The sequence below is a fragment of the Schistocerca nitens genome, chromosome 11 (genome assembly GCF_023898315.1).
Source record: "Schistocerca nitens isolate TAMUIC-IGC-003100 chromosome 11, iqSchNite1.1, whole genome shotgun sequence".
Taxonomy (NCBI): domain Eukaryota; kingdom Metazoa; phylum Arthropoda; class Insecta; order Orthoptera; family Acrididae; genus Schistocerca; species Schistocerca nitens.
Genome location: NC_064624.1, coordinates 57,638,741 through 57,658,855, shown reverse-complemented (window position 1 = coordinate 57,658,855; position 20,115 = coordinate 57,638,741). Strand labels below are relative to the sequence as shown.

The 20,115-nt window shown below is 46.4% G+C and overlaps 1 protein-coding gene across 3 annotated transcripts in view; it reads right to left on the bottom strand.

The window, feature by feature from the left end:
* Positions 1-20,115, bottom strand: part of LOC126212989 (RNA-binding protein 45) — a 116,086-nt gene that overhangs the window by 28,096 nt on the left and 67,875 nt on the right. For 2 of the 3 annotated variants that reach the window (XM_049940531.1, XM_049940530.1), the window contains exon 8: positions 16,655-16,757. In XM_049940531.1, the coding sequence (XP_049796488.1) occupies positions 16,655-16,757 (103 nt within the window). The remainder of the gene's footprint in view (positions 1-16,654; positions 16,758-20,115) is intronic. The other variant, XM_049940532.1, reaches the window with a different exon arrangement.

Genomic DNA, 20,115 nt, shown 5'->3' with positions numbered 1-20,115 from the left:
TGCCTCAATCCATTATCTGACACAGGGCTGGGTCTGCCCTGCCATTTGTAATGCATAGGAGCAAGTCAATAAATAAATAAATAAATAACCATTAGTTAAGTATGCACTTGGAAAGCAATAAGAAAACAGAATCAATTATTTACTTATATTCCAGCACCAACTAAGACTGAAGTATTAAGCTATAGTCACAATAGTGAGTGAGTGTGTGCGACAGGGTTATTCAAAAAGATGGACTACATATTTAATAATTTTTTATATCATGGAGGTATAAACAATATATGAAGAATCTAAATATAGACTGAGAAAGGAAGTTTTAAAAGTTTAGAGAGACAGGTTACAAATTTTCCTTGTCATCCCGCTATATTGCAAACATCTAGGTAATAGATGAACATGGGTTTTCATGCTTTGTTGACACATCCAGTGCGGTGAATACTGGGAAATCACGGAAAACTAAATCAGGATGCCCGGATGTGGGTTTGAACAGTTTTCCTCCCAAATATGAGTGCAGTATGGGTAGGGAGGGAGGAGAGGGGGACAGGGGGAGGAAGGGGGACGGAAAGAGAGAGAGAGAGAGAGAGAGAGAGAGAGAGAGAGAGAGAGAGAGAGGGGGGGGCGGCAACGACACAAAGGAGGAGGAGGAGGAGGAGGAGGAGGAGGAGGAGGATATAGACAGAGAGATGAGTGAGGAGGAGATGGATAGAGAGAATGTGGGATGATAGATTAACAGGAAGAGGTGGGAAGGTGGTGGACAGAGAGGGGGAGGGGAGGAGGAGATGGACAATTGGAAGGGGGAGGAGATGGACAGAGGGAGGAGAGAAGAGAAGGAGGAGGAGGATAGAGAGAGGGTGGGAGAGATGATTACGACATATATCCAAATCCCATACATTTTTAGTGATTTTCAAGCATTGCTGGGTATGTTAAAATACATGCTTTGTAATTTTCTATTTTGTGCTTAAATTCCCACTAAAAACTGCTATGAGAATAATCATAAATAAATCTCACGGGCAAACAGTCAAAGATGATGCTGAGCGTTTAGAAAAACTCTGCCTTTCTCGTGCAGAACTGTATGTGGCATGCTCACTTGTATCCTATCTACAAAATCTTTTAGATCTCTGCAAAAGAAGCCAAGACCAAGAACACTGTTTATACAGCTGTGTTAAGACAGTGCAATAAATAATTGATAAGAAATTAAAAAATGTTGTTTTTAATATTTTTAAACCAAGATTTGACACACGACAAAATAACAGGAGCAAATTCAATACGTACCTATACAGCAGCAGCACTACACACACACACACACACACACACACACACACACACACACACACAACACACACAACACACAAAAAAACAAATTTACTTGTCATCTCTCATGATAACAAAACTACGGATCTATAAGTGTAGCTAATGGTTCAAATGGCTCTGAGCACTATGGGACTTAACTTCCGAGGTCATCAGTCCCCTAGAACTTAGAACTACTTAAACCTAACTAACCTAAGGGCATCACACACATCCATGCCCGAGGCAGGATTCGAACCCACGACCATAGCGGTCGCGCGGTTCCAGACCGAAGCGCCTAGAACTGCTCGGCCACTCTGGCTGGCAGTGTATCTAATGTCTGACATCACTCTGTGTGGTGTACACATCAATATACACTCCTGGAATTGGAAAAAAGAACACATTGACACCGGTGTGTCAGACCCACCATACTTGCTCCGGACACTGCGAGAGGGCTGTACAAGCACAGCTGTACGGCACAGCGGACACACCAGGAACCGCGGTGTTGGCCGTCGAATGGCGCTAGCTGCGCAGCATTTGTGCACCGCCGCCGTCAGTGTCAACCAGTTTGCCGTGGCATACGGAGCTCCATCGCAGTCTTTAACACTGGTAGCATGCCGCGACAGCGTGGACGTGAACCGTATGTGCAGTTGATGGACTTTGAGCGAGGGCGTACAGTGGGCATGCGGGAGGCCGGGTGGACGTACCGCCGAATTGCTCAACACATGGGGCGTGAGGTCTCCACAGTACATCGATGTTGTCGCCAGTGGTCGGCGGAAGGTGCACGTGCCCGTCGACCTGGGACCGGACCGCAGCGACGCACGGATGCACGCCAAGACCGTAGGATCCTACGCAGTGCAGTTGGGGACCGCACCGCCACTTCCCAGCAAATTAGGGACACTGTTGCTCCTGGGGTATCGGCTAGGACCATTCGCAACCGCCTCCATGAAGCTGGGCTACGGTCCCGCACACCGTTAGGCCGTCTTCCGTTCACGCCCCAACATCGTGCAGCCCGCCTCCAGTGGTGTCGCGACAGGCGTGAATGGAGAGACGAATGGAGACGTGTCGTCTTCAGCGATGAGAGTCGCTTCTGCCTTGGTGCCAATGATGGTCGTATGCGTGTTTGGCGCCGTGCAGGTGAGCGCCACAATCAGGACTGCATACGACCGAGGCACACAGGGCCAACACCCGGCATCATGGTGTGGGGAGCGATCTCCTACACTGGCCGTACACCACTGGTGATCGTCGAGGGGACACTGAATAGTGCACGGTACATCCAAACCGTCATCGAACCCATCGTTCTACCATTCCTAGACCGGCAAGGGAACTTGCTGTTCCAACAGGACAATGCACGTCCGCATGTATCCCGTGCCACCCAACGTGCTCTAGAAGGTGTAAGTCAACTACCCTGGCCAGCAAGATCTCCGGATCTGTCCCCCATTGAGCATGTTTGGGACTGGATGAAGCGTCGTCTCACGCGGTCTGCACGTCCAGCACGAACGCTGGTCCAACTGAGGCGCCAGGTGGAAATGGCATGGCAAGCCGTTCCACAGGACTACATCCAGCATCTCTACGATCGTCTCCATGGGAGAATAGCAGCCTGCATTGCTGCGAAAGGTGGATATACACTGTACTAGTGCCGACATTGTGCATGCTCTGTTGCCTGTGTCTATGTGCCTGTGGTTCTGTCAGTGTGATCATGTGATGTATCTGACCCCAGGAATGTGTCAATAAAGTTTCCCCTTCCTGGGACAATGAATTCACGGTGTTCTTATTTCAATTTCCAGGAGTGTATGTCAGCTGAACAGTGGAACAAGGGGATTGAAAGTGTATATAAAGCTGTGGATTACTTATAGAATCAATATAATGATTCCTACCAGTTGTGTCTGATTCAGACCCAGAAGTTTTTGAAAACAAAACAATCTCGAGTCTCTTCATAACCATTTTTGACAGCAGCATATTTCATGTGGACAGAAGATGGTTTAAAAACTGTTGTTCTCAGTCCAGGTATGATAAATGCCTGTTCATTTTGTTTTAGGGTGCAAAACAACTGGGGTCATATGCACCCAAGTCAAAACTATAGAACACAAAGACAGAGGAGTTAAAAAGTGACTACACGTCAATCTCAATCAATGTAAGAGGTGACAGCTAAAAACAGGGACGTGAAGAAAGGGCTATAAAAACTGAGGTCAAGAACTGAAAATTAAATGGCCCTTGCCATATTGCTACGATGGATGAAAAGTAAAATGCAGTCGACAGCCCGTGCGTTGTTCACTAAAACGGCCAGTAACTGACACAGGAAAACCAAGTGGGAACGCAAACGGCCAAAAATTGGGCATTCTGCCTGGAAATAGCGATCAATTAAACCTTGGGCACAATGTACACAAAGTGGAGGGGGATCCACATTTAACAAATGGCAATGGCTAAAAAGGCAGTGCCCTCTATGCAACTTAGTTAAAAAACCACCTCCTGGTGGGAGGGCCAAGAGGAGATTGTCCAAGACTGGTAGAGGCTTAATAACCTGGAGCTTATTCCTGTGAAAGAAGAAGCAATGGCGATGCCAAAGTGACCATTTTCTGGCAGACGGCAACACAGAGATCGTCGGAGGGAAAATAGAAACTAGTGGGCCGAAGTAAGAGGACTGCAGCCTCGGCAGCAGCCTCATTTCCTGGCAAACCAATACGACCAGGCAGATCGACGTGTCCAGGAATCCACATAAAAATCACCACGGCTCCATCAAGAGTGAGCAAGTGACAATTTTCCTGAGAACTGCAATAGATGACAAAATCGTCAACGTAAAGGGAGCCCGAGATACCCGGCAAAAGACAGGCCATTGTAGGCTTAACGGCAAAAGCAAAGAGGACGACATTCGAGATGAAACCACGAGGCGTACCAATTTCCTGGGTAAAGGTGTCCGACAAGGCAGAACCCACACACACTGCAAAAACTCTGCCTTTTAAAAATTCCTTAAGGTAATGGGGAAGGTGGCCACGGAAGCCCCACGTCTAGAGAGTGCGGAGGATACCAGTTCTCCAGCAGGTGTCACAGACCTTCTCCAAATCTAAAAACACGGCTACAACCTGGGATTTCCGCAGAAAGTTATTCGTGACACGGGTGGACAAGGTGACGAGATGGTCAACTGCAGAACGGTGCACTCCAAATCGACACTGTGCAGTGGTCAGCAAATTGTGAGACCCGAACCACCGTACCAACCAGACACTAATCGTACGTTCAATCACCTTGCAAATACAGCCGGTGAGAGAGATTGGGCAGTAGCTGGAAGGAAGGTGATACCGGGCTAAGGTACGGGTACGACAGGGGCTTCACGCCAGCATCCGGTAAATGTGCACTCTGCCCAGATGCGGTTGTACGTATTAAACAGAAAGTGCTTGCCTACGAGACAAAGGTGCTGCAACATCTGAAGTGCACAGTGTCTCGCCCTGTGGCGGAGGATCGGGACGATTGAAAGTACGATCTAGCTCCCTCGCAGTAAAGGCGGCATTGTAGCACTGACGATTCTGTGGAGAGAAGGGTATCGCCCGAGCCTACTTCACTCGCTTCGGATGGAGGAAGACAGGGTGACAGTGGGAAGTGGTCGAAATTTCCTCAAAATGGTTGACCGAGGTGTCGGTGATGGCAATAGGGTCCACGACGACATCACCTGCTACTGTCGGGCCGGAAATTGGGGGACGGATCTCGGTTGCGTAGATTTGTTTGAGGTTGGCCCACACGACAGAGGGAGGGGTGGAACTGCTGAAAGAACTAGTGAATGAAATTTAGCTAGCTTTTTTGCTATCCCGAAGAATGCGACCACACTGCGCACGCATCTGTTTATAACGGATGCAGTTTGCCGTCTTAGGATGACAGTTAAAAATGCGGAGAACACGTCTCTGCACACGAACTGCGTCACGGTGTGCCTCAGTCCACCGAGAGACTGGGTCACGGCACGGTAAAGGGGAAGTGCGAGGAATGGAATGTTCGGCAGTGTTAAGAATAACATCTGTACGATATTCCACCTGGTTATCACAACTGGGAAAATCTTGTTCGTCAAAGGTCACCAGGGAGGAGTAAAGCTGCCAGTCACCCTTGTAAGCTGCCATTTGGGTGTGCAGACAGGTGGGGTAGGCATCAGCAAACGGATAGCACACAGGAAGTGGTTGCTCGAGTAGGTTCAGAAAGAACGCACCACTCGAGACGATAGCAAGCTGGGCAGTGCAGAAGGATAGGTCCAAATGGGAATAGGTGTGTGAGGAGTCCCAAAGAAATGTGGGTGCTCCTGTGATAAGGCAGAAGAGGTTAAGTTGGTTAAGAAGGTCAGCCAAGAGGGCACCTCTCTGACAGGTTCTGGGAGAACCCCACAGGGGATGATGTGCATTAAAGTCACCGAGCAGCAAAAATGGGGGGAGGTAGCCGCCCTATAAGCTGAAGGAAGTCTGTCCCGGTAACATCGAATGTGGAGGGATATAAATGGTACAAAGCGAAAAAGTCCGGTGAGGGAGGAAAAGGTGAACTGCGACAGCTCGAAGATGGGTAGTCGTGTAGACGGGTCAACTGACATCGTCCCGAATGAGCAGCACGACTCCCCGACGAGACGGAATGGCGACCTCAGGGGGAAGGTCAAAATGGACCGGGAAGAATTGCAAAAGCTCAAAGCAGTCGTGAAGATGCAATTTTGTTTCCCGAAGGCAGAGTAAAAGGGGCCACTGCGATTCTAAAAGCAGCCACAGATCCTCTCCGTGGGATCGAAGGCCGCGAACGTTCCACTGCAGGAGAGTCACGAGGAGGAAAAACTGAAGGGGTACCACTTCGGCAGCTGCCGAGTGCCAGCCTGTGAAGATTTACCACTACAGGGTTCAGAGGCAGAACTATCCTGCTCTGTAAGGTCCACAGAGACAGTGGCTTTGTTGTGCTGTCGGTTGTGGAGTCCAACCCAGAAGAAGAGTCGGTGGTGCACACCGGTGACACAGAGGGCCGCCGGGCGTAGGTATCACAAGGTGACACCGTCTCAGAGTATCTTTGACTTGACAGAGAAGATCGTTTGCATCTGTTGGACTTCTTCGTGCCTTTTCGGTTAGAAGAGGAAGACTGAGGTGTCGGTCGGGTGGAGGGAAGTAGGAAGTCTTCACAGGAGTATTCCTCCTATCCTTTCCGGCCTGCCAGTCGTGTAGCTGGCGGCTCCGCCCCTCGACACGAGAGTCTGATGGCTCGTTGCACAGCTGGACGAGGGGACGGCAATGCTACCTTAACACTGGGCAATTTCACAACCTCAGAGCTGAAGTTGAGGTCAGCTGGACGAGGGGATGGCAATGCTACCTTAACACTGGGCAATTTCACAACCTCAGAGCTGAAGTTGAGGTCACACATCTTTGTGGCCACATTCTTCACGCAGTGAGATGTAGCAAGAACAGAACTGTAAGTGCCAGACGATAGATCGCAGGGTTTGCGACTAGCCAATAACTTGTGAGCGACCGGATACGGCACTTATTCCTTTACCCGGATCTCCCGGACAGTCCGCTCATCGAGATACACAGAACAATCTCGAGAGGCGGGGGCACGGCCGCCATTGGAGTCGATACGGTGGGGAGGAGGTGGCGGACAATCGCCCTCGTGTGCATCCCTACCACAAGTTACACATTTGGCCAGGTGTCGACAAGACAATCTAGTGTGGTTGAAACCGTGACACCGGTAGCAGCACATTGGATTCGGACTGTACAGTCTGACTGTGATCATCTTATAGCCTGCATTGATCTTGGATGCAAGCACCACTCTATCAAAGGTGGAAAGAGTGTGTGAGGGCACTAAAGAGAAATCTACATTCTTTCATCATCTGACGGACGGCAACGATGGCCCAATCAGAGAGGTACGATCGCATTTAGGCCTCGGTCAGACCGTCGAGCAACCTAATGTAAATAACACCACAGGAAAAATTCAAAGTTCTACGGGCCTCGACACGAACAGGGTAGCCGTGGAGAAGTGAGCAATAGTTGTGCTTGTGGATCAGAAGTAGTCTCCAAAAGCAAAGAGCCATTCCATAAATGAGAGTAGGATTTCACAGGGCCGGCAATGGCATCTACACCTTTACGAATAATAAAAGGTTTACCGTTGTGAAGGGCTGATAGTCTTCAGTACGTGAAACCGTGAGGAAAGAGGGGTGTAGCTGGAAGGTTCTTTGAATCTGTTTACGTTTCGTAGACGTCGATTGAGAAGACGATTAGCTCACTGCGAGAAATCCTCCCACAACTGTCAGTGCACGCTCCTTCCAAATGGGGGACCCCTTCTCGAGGGGGCATACCCGCCTCAGGTGATTGTTTACACAGGTCACACCTCCTGAACACCTGACACAGGGACCAATCGGCAATTTGGGAAGGTAGCAGCTCGTGCAAACACCTCTTCCAGGGTCTGTCCTGTACCAGGGGGTACGTGCGATCCCTACCTGTCGACCCGCGGCCGGGATTTACGCGTTACCCAGTCATTTGTTACACGTCAGACGCACAAGTCAACATTCGGCATGTATCTGTCAAAGAGTGATGAGCCACATATGGGGTAAGTGTCTGTGAGATGTGGTTCCTATTTTGCAGTGTGAAGAAAATTAGACAGAAATGATGGGCCGATCTACTTCAAGAACCTGTCTGAATTGTGTTCTACACCTTTAGGACAAAAAAGTGTGTGTACTGCCCTAGATTCAATCATCTGAAATCTGTACACTACTACTAACTGTGCATCGAGAAGAACGGAAAACAAATCCATCTCCACTTTGTCAGACCTCCGGGAGAAAACTTCTCTGAGAATTGAGAACTGTGACAGTACACGAGGAAAGGCAACTACGAATGAAGGGTAACAGGCATATTCCATATATCTCTGTTTCCGGAAAGCGCTTGACACAGTGGCCCTTTGCGGGCTATTAAGGAAAGTACAAGCCTATGAAGTAGGTTCACACAGATGTGAGAGGCCCGAAGACTTCTTAAGTTATAGAACACAATATGTTGTCCTCAACAGCAAATGTTCATCAGAGACAAGGGTATAGTCAAGAGTGCCCCAGGAAAGTGTGATAGGACTGCTATTATTCTCTGTATACACAAATGATTTGGCACACAGGGTGGGAAGCTATCTGCAGTTCTTTGCTGATTATGCAGTGGTGAATGATAATGAGTCAAAGTTGAGTGACTGTAGGAGGATACAAGATGGCTTACACAAAATTTCTAGTTGGTGAGATGAAGGGCACCTAGCTCTAAATGTAGAAAAATGTTAATTAAAAATATTATGAAAAGGAAATTTGGTACTCACCATACAGCAGAGATGCTGCCAGACACACACACTCATGCAAATGCAACTCTCACACACGACTGTAGTCTTAGGCTACACTGTGAGCAGCAGCGGCAGTGCGTGACAGAAATGGCGACCGGGTGGAGGGTGGGGAGGGGAGGGAGAAGGATAGTAGGGTAGGGGTGACGGACAATGGACAGTGACGTGCTGCCGGAGAGCACGCAGAGACGCGGTGGAGAGAGGGTAGGGCAACTGTGTGCAGTCGGGAGGTTTCACAGAGGGGAGGGGAGAGGTAGGGAAGGAGGTTAGTGGAAAGGAATAGAAGTAAAGAGACCGGGTGCAACGGTGGAATGAGGACTTTGTAGTACTGGAATGGGAACAGGGAAGGGGCCGGTCGGGAGAGGACGACGACTAATGAAGGTCGAGGCCAGGAGGGTTACGGCAACATAAGACATATTGCAGAGAAAGTTCCCAACTGCGCAGTTCAGAAAAGCTGGTGGGACGGATCCATATAGCACAGTCTGTGAAGCAGTCACTGAAGTGTAGGATGTCACGTTTGGCAGCGAGCTCAGCAACAGGGTGGTCCACTCGTTTCTCGGCTACAGTCTGTCGGCGGTCGTTCGTGCGGACATACAGCTTCTCGGCTGTCGTGCCCACACAGAATGCAGCACAGTGGTTGCAGTTTAGCTTGTAGATCGTGTGACTGGTTTCACAGGTAGCCCTGCCAGATGAGCAGGTAGTGGTGGGGGATATACGGGACAGGTCTCGCATCTAGGTCTGTTACAGGTGTACGAGCCACGAGGTACTGGGATGGGAGCAGGGACTGTGAAGGGATAGACGAGTATACTGTGTACGTTCGGTGGACGGCGGAATACCACTGTGGGAAGTGTGGGAATGACAGTGGGCGGGACGAAATATTTCAGCGCACGACAAAATGTAGGTGAAACCCCGGTAGAGATTGTAATTCGGTTGCTCCAGTCTGGGTCGGTACTAAGTTACGAGGGGAATGCTCCACTGTGGCCGGACGGTGGGACTTTGAGAGGTGGTGCGGGACTGCGAAGATACGGCACGAGAAATTTGTTTTTGTGCGAGGTCGAGAGATAATTACGGTCAGCGAAGGCTTCGGCGAGACCCTCAGTATATTTTGAGAGGGACTGCTCGTCACTGCAGATGCGACGACCGCAGGTGGCTAGGTTGTACGGAAGGGACTTCTCAGTACGGAACGGTCGGCAGCTGTCAAAGTGGAGGTATTGCCGGTCGTTAATAGGTTTGCTGTAAACCGAGGTGCAGATGTAGCCATCTTTGAGGTGGAGGTCAACATCCAGGAATGTGGCTTGTCGGGTCGAGTAGCACCAGGCGAAGCAAATGGGGAAGAAGTTGTTGAGGTTCTGGAGGAATGTGGATAGAGTGCCCTCACCCTCTATCCAGATTAAAAAGATGTCATCAATGAATGTGAACCAGGTGAGGGGTTTAGGATTTTGCGCGAGTTGGAAGGATTCCTCTAGACTGCCCCCGAATAGGTCGGCATAGGACAGTGCCGTGCAGGTGCTCATAACCTTACCCTGGATTTGTTTGTAGATAATGCCTTCAAAGGAGAACCAATTACGTGTGAGGATATACTCGGTCTCGGCGTCTACGAAGGAGGTGGTCGGTTTGGAATATGTCGGGCATTGGGAAAGGTAGTGGTCAATAGCGGTAAGAAAATGGGCATTAGGAATGTTAGTGTACAGGGAGGTGGCATCAATAGCGACTAGCAGGGCACCGTGTGGTAAGGGACAGGAACTGTGGAGAGTCGGTCGAGGAAATGGTTGGTATCTTTTATATAGGAGGGTAAGTTCTGGGTAATAGGTCGAAGGTGGTGGTGTACAAGAGCACAGATTCTCTCAGTGGGGGTTCAGTAACTGGCCACAATGGGGCATCCTGGGTGGTTGGGTTTATGGGCTTTAAGAAGCATGCAGAAGGTAGGAATGCAGGAAGTGGTAGGGGTGAGCATAGAGATGGACTCCAGGGAAAGGTTCTGGGATGGGCCCAAGGATTTGAGTAGTGACTGGAGATCCTGCTGGCTTTCTCAAATGGGGTCACTGTGGCAAGGTTTGTAGGTGGTTTGCAGTACAAAACAACAGTGGTGGAGCATTTATCTGCAGGTAAGATTATAAGGTCGTGATCAGTATCGAATTGGTGGACTGCAATCTTTCTGCGGATGTAAGGTTGGTTTGCACGTTGAAGGATTTGAGGAACGACGGTGAGGCAAGCGTCGAGGTTAAGAAATTCTGTTAAGTTAACAGGTGGTGGTTTTTTGTTTTTTTTTTTGGGCAGTGGGGCGGATCACAATTGGAAGAAGGAGTGAACTGTTTTAAGCAGGGTTCAACATTCGTGTTTTGTTGAGTCTAATAGGAATGGTTGCGAGAAAGTGTTTCCATTGTCAGGACTGGGAGAAGGAGAGAAGGCGTTTCACAAGTCCTGCGTGATTGAATTTGGGAGTGGGACAAAAGGTGTGGTCTTTGGAAAGGACTGATATTTCTGTGGGGTGAAGACTTCTGGAGGAAAGAAGGTTCATGACTGTGTTTTGGGTCTGTTTAGGTTCTGGATTCTGTGTGGTGGTGGGAGGGAGTTTTGGAGGGTGGGGTAAATGTAGTAGCTCTGCGAGACAGGGTTAGTCAGCCACGAGGGAACGTGAAGGACGATTGGAGGTGGTTTTCGAGGTGGTGGACGGTGGCACTCCTACTAGGCGGGAGTAGAAGGTGAACAGGGTGGAGAACTTTTTGAGGTGGAGTTGTTCGTGTTGCTCTAGTTCCTGCAGGGCAAGAGTTTCAATGTGTGTTACGGGTTCCAGGAATTTGGGATCACATCGCACAAGAGGGCTCGGTTGATATAGTTTTGCAGGCCTATATTGGCGAGGGCTAAGGACTGGCGGAATCTGAACAGGTGGAGATCATTGTGGAAGGAAGGGTGGCAGCCGGAGAAAGGTAATTTGATGGTAAGGCCATTTAGAGGGGGGGGGATTCCATGAAACAAGCAACAATGCAGGAACGGTGTATTGGACTGGGTTCTGTCTAGGGATAAGCAAAGTTTTCTGTAATGACGTAGATGGAAGGAGCAAGGATCCATGGTGGTGGAAAAAATGCAAAAAATTATGTAAATACAAGGCGTACAACTTTGCTTCCACCAGTTTTTCCCCAACATTTGAGGCTTTAGTGAAACAAATAGGTTACACATGTATCATTCAAAGTATTCAATCCAATTTGTGATTTCTTCACGAGTTTGAAAGTGTCGGTCAGCCAGGCCATGCGCCATTGATCTAAACAGGCGATAGAGGGAGCAACGTCTGGAGAATATGGAGGATTGGGTAGGACTTCCCATTTTAATGTTTCCAAGTATGTTTTGACCTCTTTTGCAACATGGGGTCAAGTGTTGTCATGCTGCAAAACCACTTTATCGTGCCTCTCACTGTACTGTGGCCGTTTGTCTTTTAATGCTCTGCGCAAACACATTAATTTCGTTCGATTATGAGCACCTGTGATTGCTTCACAATCTTGGAGCCACAGATATTCGGTTTGACTGTCGATGTGGAAGCACGGCCAGGATATCCCCACGATTTTTTGTGTTTAGGGTTATTGTAATGAGCCCATTTTTCGTCCCCGGTCACAATGCAATGCAGAAATCTCTTCTGTTTCCGCCTCTGAAGCAACTGTTCACAAACACACAAAAGCCGTTCAATGTCTCTCGGTTTCAGCAAACGTGGGACCCAAGTTCCTTCTTTCTGAATCACGCCCATAGCCTCGAGACGTTTAGATATTGCTTGCTGTGTCACTCCCACTAATCGTGTCAATTCTTCTCGAGTTTGACACTAGTCTTCACTCAGCAATGTCTCCAATTCTGCATCTTCGAAAACATTCTCTCTTCCACCACTATGCCGGTCTACGACATTAAAATCACCGTTCTTGAAGCGTTGAAGCAACTCGCAACACGTTCTTTCACTAATAGCATCCTTTATCGTATGTACTCGAGAGCATTCGATAAGACTCGGCCGCTATTTTCTTCATATTGAAACAAAACAGTAACACCTCCCACAAATGACGAGAATTAGGCTTGTAAACTGACATTTTCAATCACGAACAACTTTATGATGCAGACACAAATCAACTAATGTTTGAATGAGGTTATGTCGATCGAGGTCCGTGATCTGTTTCTTTCGACCGCTACTTACCGCTGTCGCCACCTATCGGCAAATGGCGGAAGCAAAGTTGTACACCTCTTAATCTAGAATTATGTCCAAAAAAAATTTCACAAAAATACACCCAAATATGTGTGGAAAATCACAAGAAGGATGAAATGGATGCAAACGGAGGAAACATGATGAAATCTGAGGGACTCTGCGATAGCGAAAGGCGAAAACTCACTACAACAGGTGTAAAGTCACAATGATATCAAAGAAAAGATTATATATATGGACGGATTGTATGAAGAAGGGATACTACAGATGTGACCGGATGAGGTGGAATTAGTGAGTGCGAACTGGGATAGAATGGAGAAAGAATGGGGGTGGGGAGAGGTTCATAGGATGAGGTACAAGATCTTGTTCGGCATCCGTACCAGGTCAGATTAAAGGAAGGCTTCAAAGAAATTCACAGGCAGACTCCTAGATTTGTTACTGGTAGGTTCGAACAACGCACAAGTGTTACGGACGTGCTTTGGGAACTTAAATTTGAATCCTTGAAGAGAAGGAGACATTCTTTTTGAGAACCACTATCAAAAAAATTCGAAGAACTGAAATTTGAAGCTAACAGGAGAACGATTCTACTGCCCCCAACACACACTGCACATAAGGATCACGAACATAAGGTACTAGAAATAGGGCTCCTGTGGAGGTATACAGACAATTGTTTTTCCCTAGCTGTATTTCCAAGTGGAACAGGAAAGGAAATGAGTAGTAGTGGTATGGGGCGCCGTACGATTGACTGCGGAGTACGTATGTAGATGTACATGAGGGAACAAACGTCTCGGCCTCATCTTCAGACAAGTAAGTGGTGTCTAGGGGGACATTAACAGGTGTTGTAATGGTCCCATTGATGGTTTGAAATTCTGTTGTTTCAGGTAGCGTTACAAGTTACAGTAGCAGTCGGTGCTGGATGATAGATGCATTTTGCCAGCCTATGTGGCACCATAGGCAAACATTGAGATATTCAAATGGACACTATGGTCTGTAGTCTTTAACTGGAACTATCAGGTATGTATTACATTCTCCATTTACAATTGATAACTTTGCAAAGAGTATTTCTAAATTATATTATAAGCACAAACCACTCACAAAAACATTAAACGTGCACTTTTTTTTTTTTTTTTTTTTTTTTTTGCGTGGTGGAGGGGTGGGGGTGGGTGGGGGGGATGAAGTCGGAGGAGTGGAGGGAGACCTCTAAAAAAGTTTTCTTTTATGTTATAATTTAAAACGTTTATAAAATGTATGTCAAAGATTTAATTTCTATCTTCATAAATAAAAGAAGGCTCAGCCTTCACACATTTTGGAAGGCAGCAAGATGATGCTTGCTGATGATCTAAATTTTGATGTATTAATTTATCAGTTTCAGAATACTTTTCAGATCAATTGTGGAGTATACATAAATGACGGGTGTGATTTCCGATCCAACATTGGCAAGATTTAATTTGTTTAAATTATAAGAAAAGTTCGGAGTAGGTATTAAAATCCACGGAGAAGAAATAAAAACTTTGAGGTTCGCCGACGACATTGTAATTCTGTCAGACACAGCAAAGGACTTGGAAGAGCAGTTGAACGGTATGGACGGTGTCTTGAAAAGGACGGTATAAGATGAACATCAACAAAAGTGAAACGAGGATAATGGAATGTAGTCGAATTAAGTCGGGTGATGCTGAGGGAATTAGATTAGGAAATGAGACACTTAAAGTAGTAAAGGAGTTTCGCTATTTGGGAGCAAAATACCTGATGATGGTCGAAGTAGAGAGGATATAAAATGTAGACTGGCAATGGCAAGGAAATCGTTTCTGAAGAAGAAAAATTTGTTAACATCGAGTACAGATTGAAGTGTCAGGAAGTCGTTTCTGAAAGTATTTGTATGGAGTGTAGCCACGTATGGAAGTGAAACGTGGACGATAAATAGTTTAGACAAGAAACGTGGTGCTACAGAAGAATGCTGAAGATTAGATGGGTAGATCACATAACTAATGAGGAGGTATTGAATAGAATTGGGGAGAAGAGGAGTTTGTGGCACAACTTGACAACAAGAAGGGATCGGTTGGTAGGACATGTTCTGAGGCATCAAGGGATCACCAATTTAGTACTGGAGGGTGGCGTGGAGGGTAAAAATCGTAGAGGGAGACCAAGAGATGAATACACTAAGCAGATTCAGAAGCATGTAGGCTGCAGTAGGTACTGGGAGATGAAGAAGCTTGCACAGGATAGAGTAGCATGGAGAGCTGCATCAAACCAGTCTCAGGACTGAAGACAACAACAACAACAACAACAACAACAACAACAACATTCAGGCAATGAATGATTATTGCATCAGAATTTTTTATTTCCACAAACTGCATTCTAAATTATGACGGACCACATCAGAAGCTCGTGTGTTTTCGAACTGCTACCCGGAACGTCCACTAGCGAGAAGGTAAAATTTTCATACGAAGCCCAGTCTGAAAAGGATAATTATTATATTTTATTCAAAGTTAACATACAGTGGGGTGAGACCAACTGAATCAATATAATGGGGGGGTGGGGGATCTCAATTGGCTCAGACAGCTTTCCAGCTGGCAGCAACCTAGCCTACCTCAGTTAGATGTTCCCAATTTAGTGCATAGTTCACTTGATCTGTATTGTCATCCTATTTTGTGGCTCCAAAAATAGTATTCAATCACAAAACAGGAAACCAAACTCGGCAGTGCAGAGGTAACACAGACGGGTGTCAATAGCGTCAGCATACACGCCACATTGCGTGACTATAGGTCCGAAGTTGTACACTGTCTTGCAACTTCTACCACTTCTACTACTCTCGTCAGCCACCGTGCTGTACGTATGCTCGACTGACGGAAAAGTTCGTGAACTAAAGTTAATTAATATTTCTGAAAGTATTGAACCCAACTTTCCACTTTTAAGTTTACCGGGTGATCAAAAAGTCAGTACAAATTTGAAAACTGAATAAATCACGGAATAATGTAGATAGAGAGGTACAAACTGACACACATGCTTGGAATGACATGGGGTTTTATTAGAACAAAAAAAAAAAAAAAAAAAAAAAAAAAAAAAAAAAATACAAAATTTCAAAAAATGTCCGACAGATGGCCCTTCATCTGATCAGAATAGCAGTAATTAGCATAACAAAGTAAGACAAAGCAAAGATGATGTTCTTTACAGGAAATGCTCAATATGTCCACCATCATTCCTCAACAATAGCTGTAGTCAAGGAATAATGTTGTGAACAGCACTGTAAAGCATGTCCGGAGTTACGGTGAGGCATTGGCGTCGGATGTCGTCTTTCAGCATTCCCAGAGATGTCTGTCGATCACGATACACTTGCGACTTCAGGTAACCCCAAAGCCAATAATCGCACGGACTGAGGTCTGGGGACCTGGGAGGCCAAGCATGACAAAAGTGGCGGCTGAGCACACGATCGTCGCCAAACGACGCGTGCAAGAGATCTTTCACGCGTCTAGCAATACTTTGGTTTTTTTTTTTTTTTTTTTGTTCTAATAAAACCCCATGTCATTCCAAGTATGTGTGTCAATTTTTACCTCTCTATCTACATTATTCCATGGTTTATTAATTTTTCAAATTTATACTGACTTTTTGATCACATGGTGCATTGAAAAGGGACAGCTGCGCAGATGAAATTTTTAAAAAATGGGAAGTTAACTCACAAAGTAGCAAAGCAAATGAATAAAATATATTTTATAACAAAGACAAATTACCAGAACTTACAGTTGTGGGAATATATGTGGCGCAAGTGGCCGAATTTAGTCCTACTTGCTACAAATTACACAGTCAGGTCTACTAAGTTAACAGTGAAGGGAATTTATTAAATAGCTAACGAGGTGGCAACGACAAGGAAAGTGAAATGTCAGCGACACCGTACCCGGTACGTACCTCTCGGCACAGTCGGAGTCGACGGGAGCCAGCGGCTGTGGCGGCGGCAGCTTCACCGAGCAGTAGCTGGGGTCGTACGTCTCTTCCCTCACTCCGGGATCTGCTTTCAGAAGAAAGTTAACTGTCAGCAGTTACCTCCGCACCAGCACGTGACAGACAAAACAATATTAACTGAACTGTCCTGCCCGAGTGTCTTACCGGTGCACTACGTGGTCCGTGCACCGTGCGCTCCTCGACAGTAATTCTCTAGTCCACAAACAACACTCCGATGGCACAGTGTTAATCCACGAAGCACCCGTGTGGACGTCAAAGTGGCACAATTTCTTACATTCTGCACACTATTAAGTACACATTACTAAGCACAGAGGTCATTTCCTTATTCATATGAGATGCAAGCGCGCACACAGTGCGACACACAATAGGCTTAAGTACCTGATTAAAAACTTAGTTACCGGCTGGGAAACCTGGCAAAGCAACCCTTCTCAGACTTAGGAACCGGTACCGAGATATCCACCAGTGGCTATTCTTATACCGTTATCGGGTTCGGTGCCTTGGCAATGAGGTTACTATTTTAAATTGGTAGCAGCAGAACTACTAAATTAACAGTAGTAAAGCCACCGTGGATCAGTGCAAGTTTCCTTCTTTATACCGTCAGAAACAGTTTTCTGCCAACTCCATTAAAGCAACAATTTCTCCGATTATCAAATTGTCTTTGGTCACTATCAAATGATAGCTTTGTAGCTTCACGATGTAGTGATGAAGAATCAATTCAGGCCACATGAACCATAATTTAAATACATTCCAGTTTACACGGCCTATAAATTCCAATTTATATTGCCTCTCGATCTGATAGCTCAATACGAGGCACATCCAGAAAGTACAGGGTGTCCGAAAAGTCTTTCCCTAATTACATAAATTGATAACTCAGGCTAGAAGTAAGATAGAAACTATGAAACTTGTGTCGAATTGTTTACAACTATCAAAGTTTTTTTTTCTGTTTTAGGTTCGCAGTATGTAAGTAGTGGATGAGGTACAGTGCCCAAGAAGCCATGTTAACCAATCAGGAGAAGACACATGTGTCCTGTGGTACCATGAGACACGATCACCGACCACAGTGCAGACACACTTGCAGACAACATTTGGAAGGAATCCACCTGATGTCAAGAGCATTAAAGCCTGGTACGAGAAGTTCGAGAACACGGGATCGGTTGCTGACTTTCCGAGGTCTGGTCGACCGAGAACCTCAGCAGACCGGGTGGAAGCTGTAAGGCAGTCTTTTCTGCAAAGTCCGAAGAAATCGGTGCGCAGGGCCTCACGTGGAAGTTTACTGATGTGTGAAAAAAACTTTGATAGTTTGTAAACAATTAGACACCAGTTCCATATTTGTATCTTACTTCTAGCCCGAGTTATCAATTTATGTAATCAGGGAAAGACTTTCCGGACACCCTGTAAGTCTCCCTGTGTGTTTTTTTAACAGAGACAACATAGTTACATGAAAAACTTTATTAGCAACAGCAATGTTTGGGCTGTCTTTTGACAGTCGCCAAAAGAATTGAGGCACTTGTCATACTGTGAGATCAACTTTTGTATTCCTGTCAAGGAAGTCTGCCGCCAGTGAACGGAACCGACGTGCGACAGTCATCTTCAGCTCTTCATTGTTGTTGAAACGCCGGCTACAGGACGGAAATTTCTTGAGGTACAAGAAAGATGAAAATTGCTGGAGGCGAGATCAAGACTGAATGCCAGATGGTAACAGCTCCCAGCCGAACTTCTGCAAAACAGCTGCTGTGTGCCGAGCTCTGTGTCGACGAGCATTGTCACGGAGCAGCACAACACCTGCAGTAAGAATTCCACGCATCTCGTTCCAAATGGCACATTTCGGTTTTCGTGTTGTTTCACTGTAACTGGCAGCGTTCACTGTTTCACCTCTGGGCAGGAAATCAATAAGCAGAATGCCCTCCCTGAACCAAAACACCGTACACATCACTTTCTGTACCGAAACTGTGTGTCCAAGTTTTGTCTCGACCGGAGATCCACTGTGACACCGAGGCATCGACTGCTGCTCAGTTTCTGGGGTCGAGTGAGAAATCCACGTCTCATCCCCCGTCATGATCCCGTCAGGGAACTCGTCACTGTCATCACGATACCACTGCAGTAATGTCAGTGCTGCTCCTAAGCATTTTATTTTGTGCCCGCGTGTCAGGTTTTTCGGCACCCACCTGGCACAATTTCTTCAACAGCAGGTGCTCAGAGACAATTCCGTGCAATGAGGATTGCGACACCTGCAGAAAATGGCTGTCGAACTCCGTAATTGCACAGCGACTACTCTCCAGGATGCGCTGTTGCACCTGCTCGACCGGGTGGGAGTCGATTAAGGACTGACACACTCTGCACTCTTCATCACTGACACTTTGACAACCTTTCCAAAAAGACCTACACCAGTGGTGCACCATCTGTTTGCTCACGAAGTTCTGCCCACAGACCCGACAGATCTGACGACTAATTTCGATAGGCGTTAAATTGTGTGCACTAAGGAATCTTATCACCGACCAAACCTCGCAAGTGGCAGGGGAACGAGTAATAGACGAAATTTTGGGAGACTTCTGTGGCAGTACTGGCACCGGGCAGAGTCTGTCCAGCTGGCATTCGATCCTCACGTTGCAGATCTGTTGTGCATGTGCAATTTTCCCTGCTAAGTAAGTCTACTTTAAAGAAAAAACTTCAGGAAACTTACTTCCTGGATGTGCCTCGTAATATCTAGCATTTGTTTTTCAAATCCTCGATTTTTGCATTGGAGATTTCACATCAATGTTCGTTAGTTAACATTTCAATTTTATATTAAATATCGAACTCCAATAAGAGTTTGCCTGTACTGAAAACTGAACTAGAGGCACCGCGATAACGAGACGAGGATGCTACCTGTGCAGCTACGGACGGGTGATTCAGTTTAATGGGTCGGAATTTTTTGCAAGCGAGATCACTCTGAAAACTTCGATGCAATGGCACCACTCACAAAACAAACAACTGAGACTTATTGAATTGTGGCCCATTGTACAGATAATTGAGGAAATTGTAGTACCAGCGCAATGTTTGTACAAACTGATAACAATTATCGATTTTATGACAAATGAGACGTAATCCGTTAACTGACAAGACGAAGTTTACTCTCGGTCTCGCTTTTATATGTCAGTGTATTAAATAATTCACAATACTCTAACCCCTCCCACTTCAGAGCTTCAATGTCATTAGAACATATTTGTCCTGTTGTGCCACATTGTCTGATAGTGTACTACTATTTCGGTGCACTATTCTTTCCCATAGCACTAACTGTTTTAGTCCATCAGCAAAACTTGGGCAGTATAAGAACTGGCAAGCGTTAGAGTGGACGGTGACAAAAGTACGTATACTGAAGTGAAAATACATTTACTGGGCAGGTATGAGCAAAATGCACTGGGGAAAAA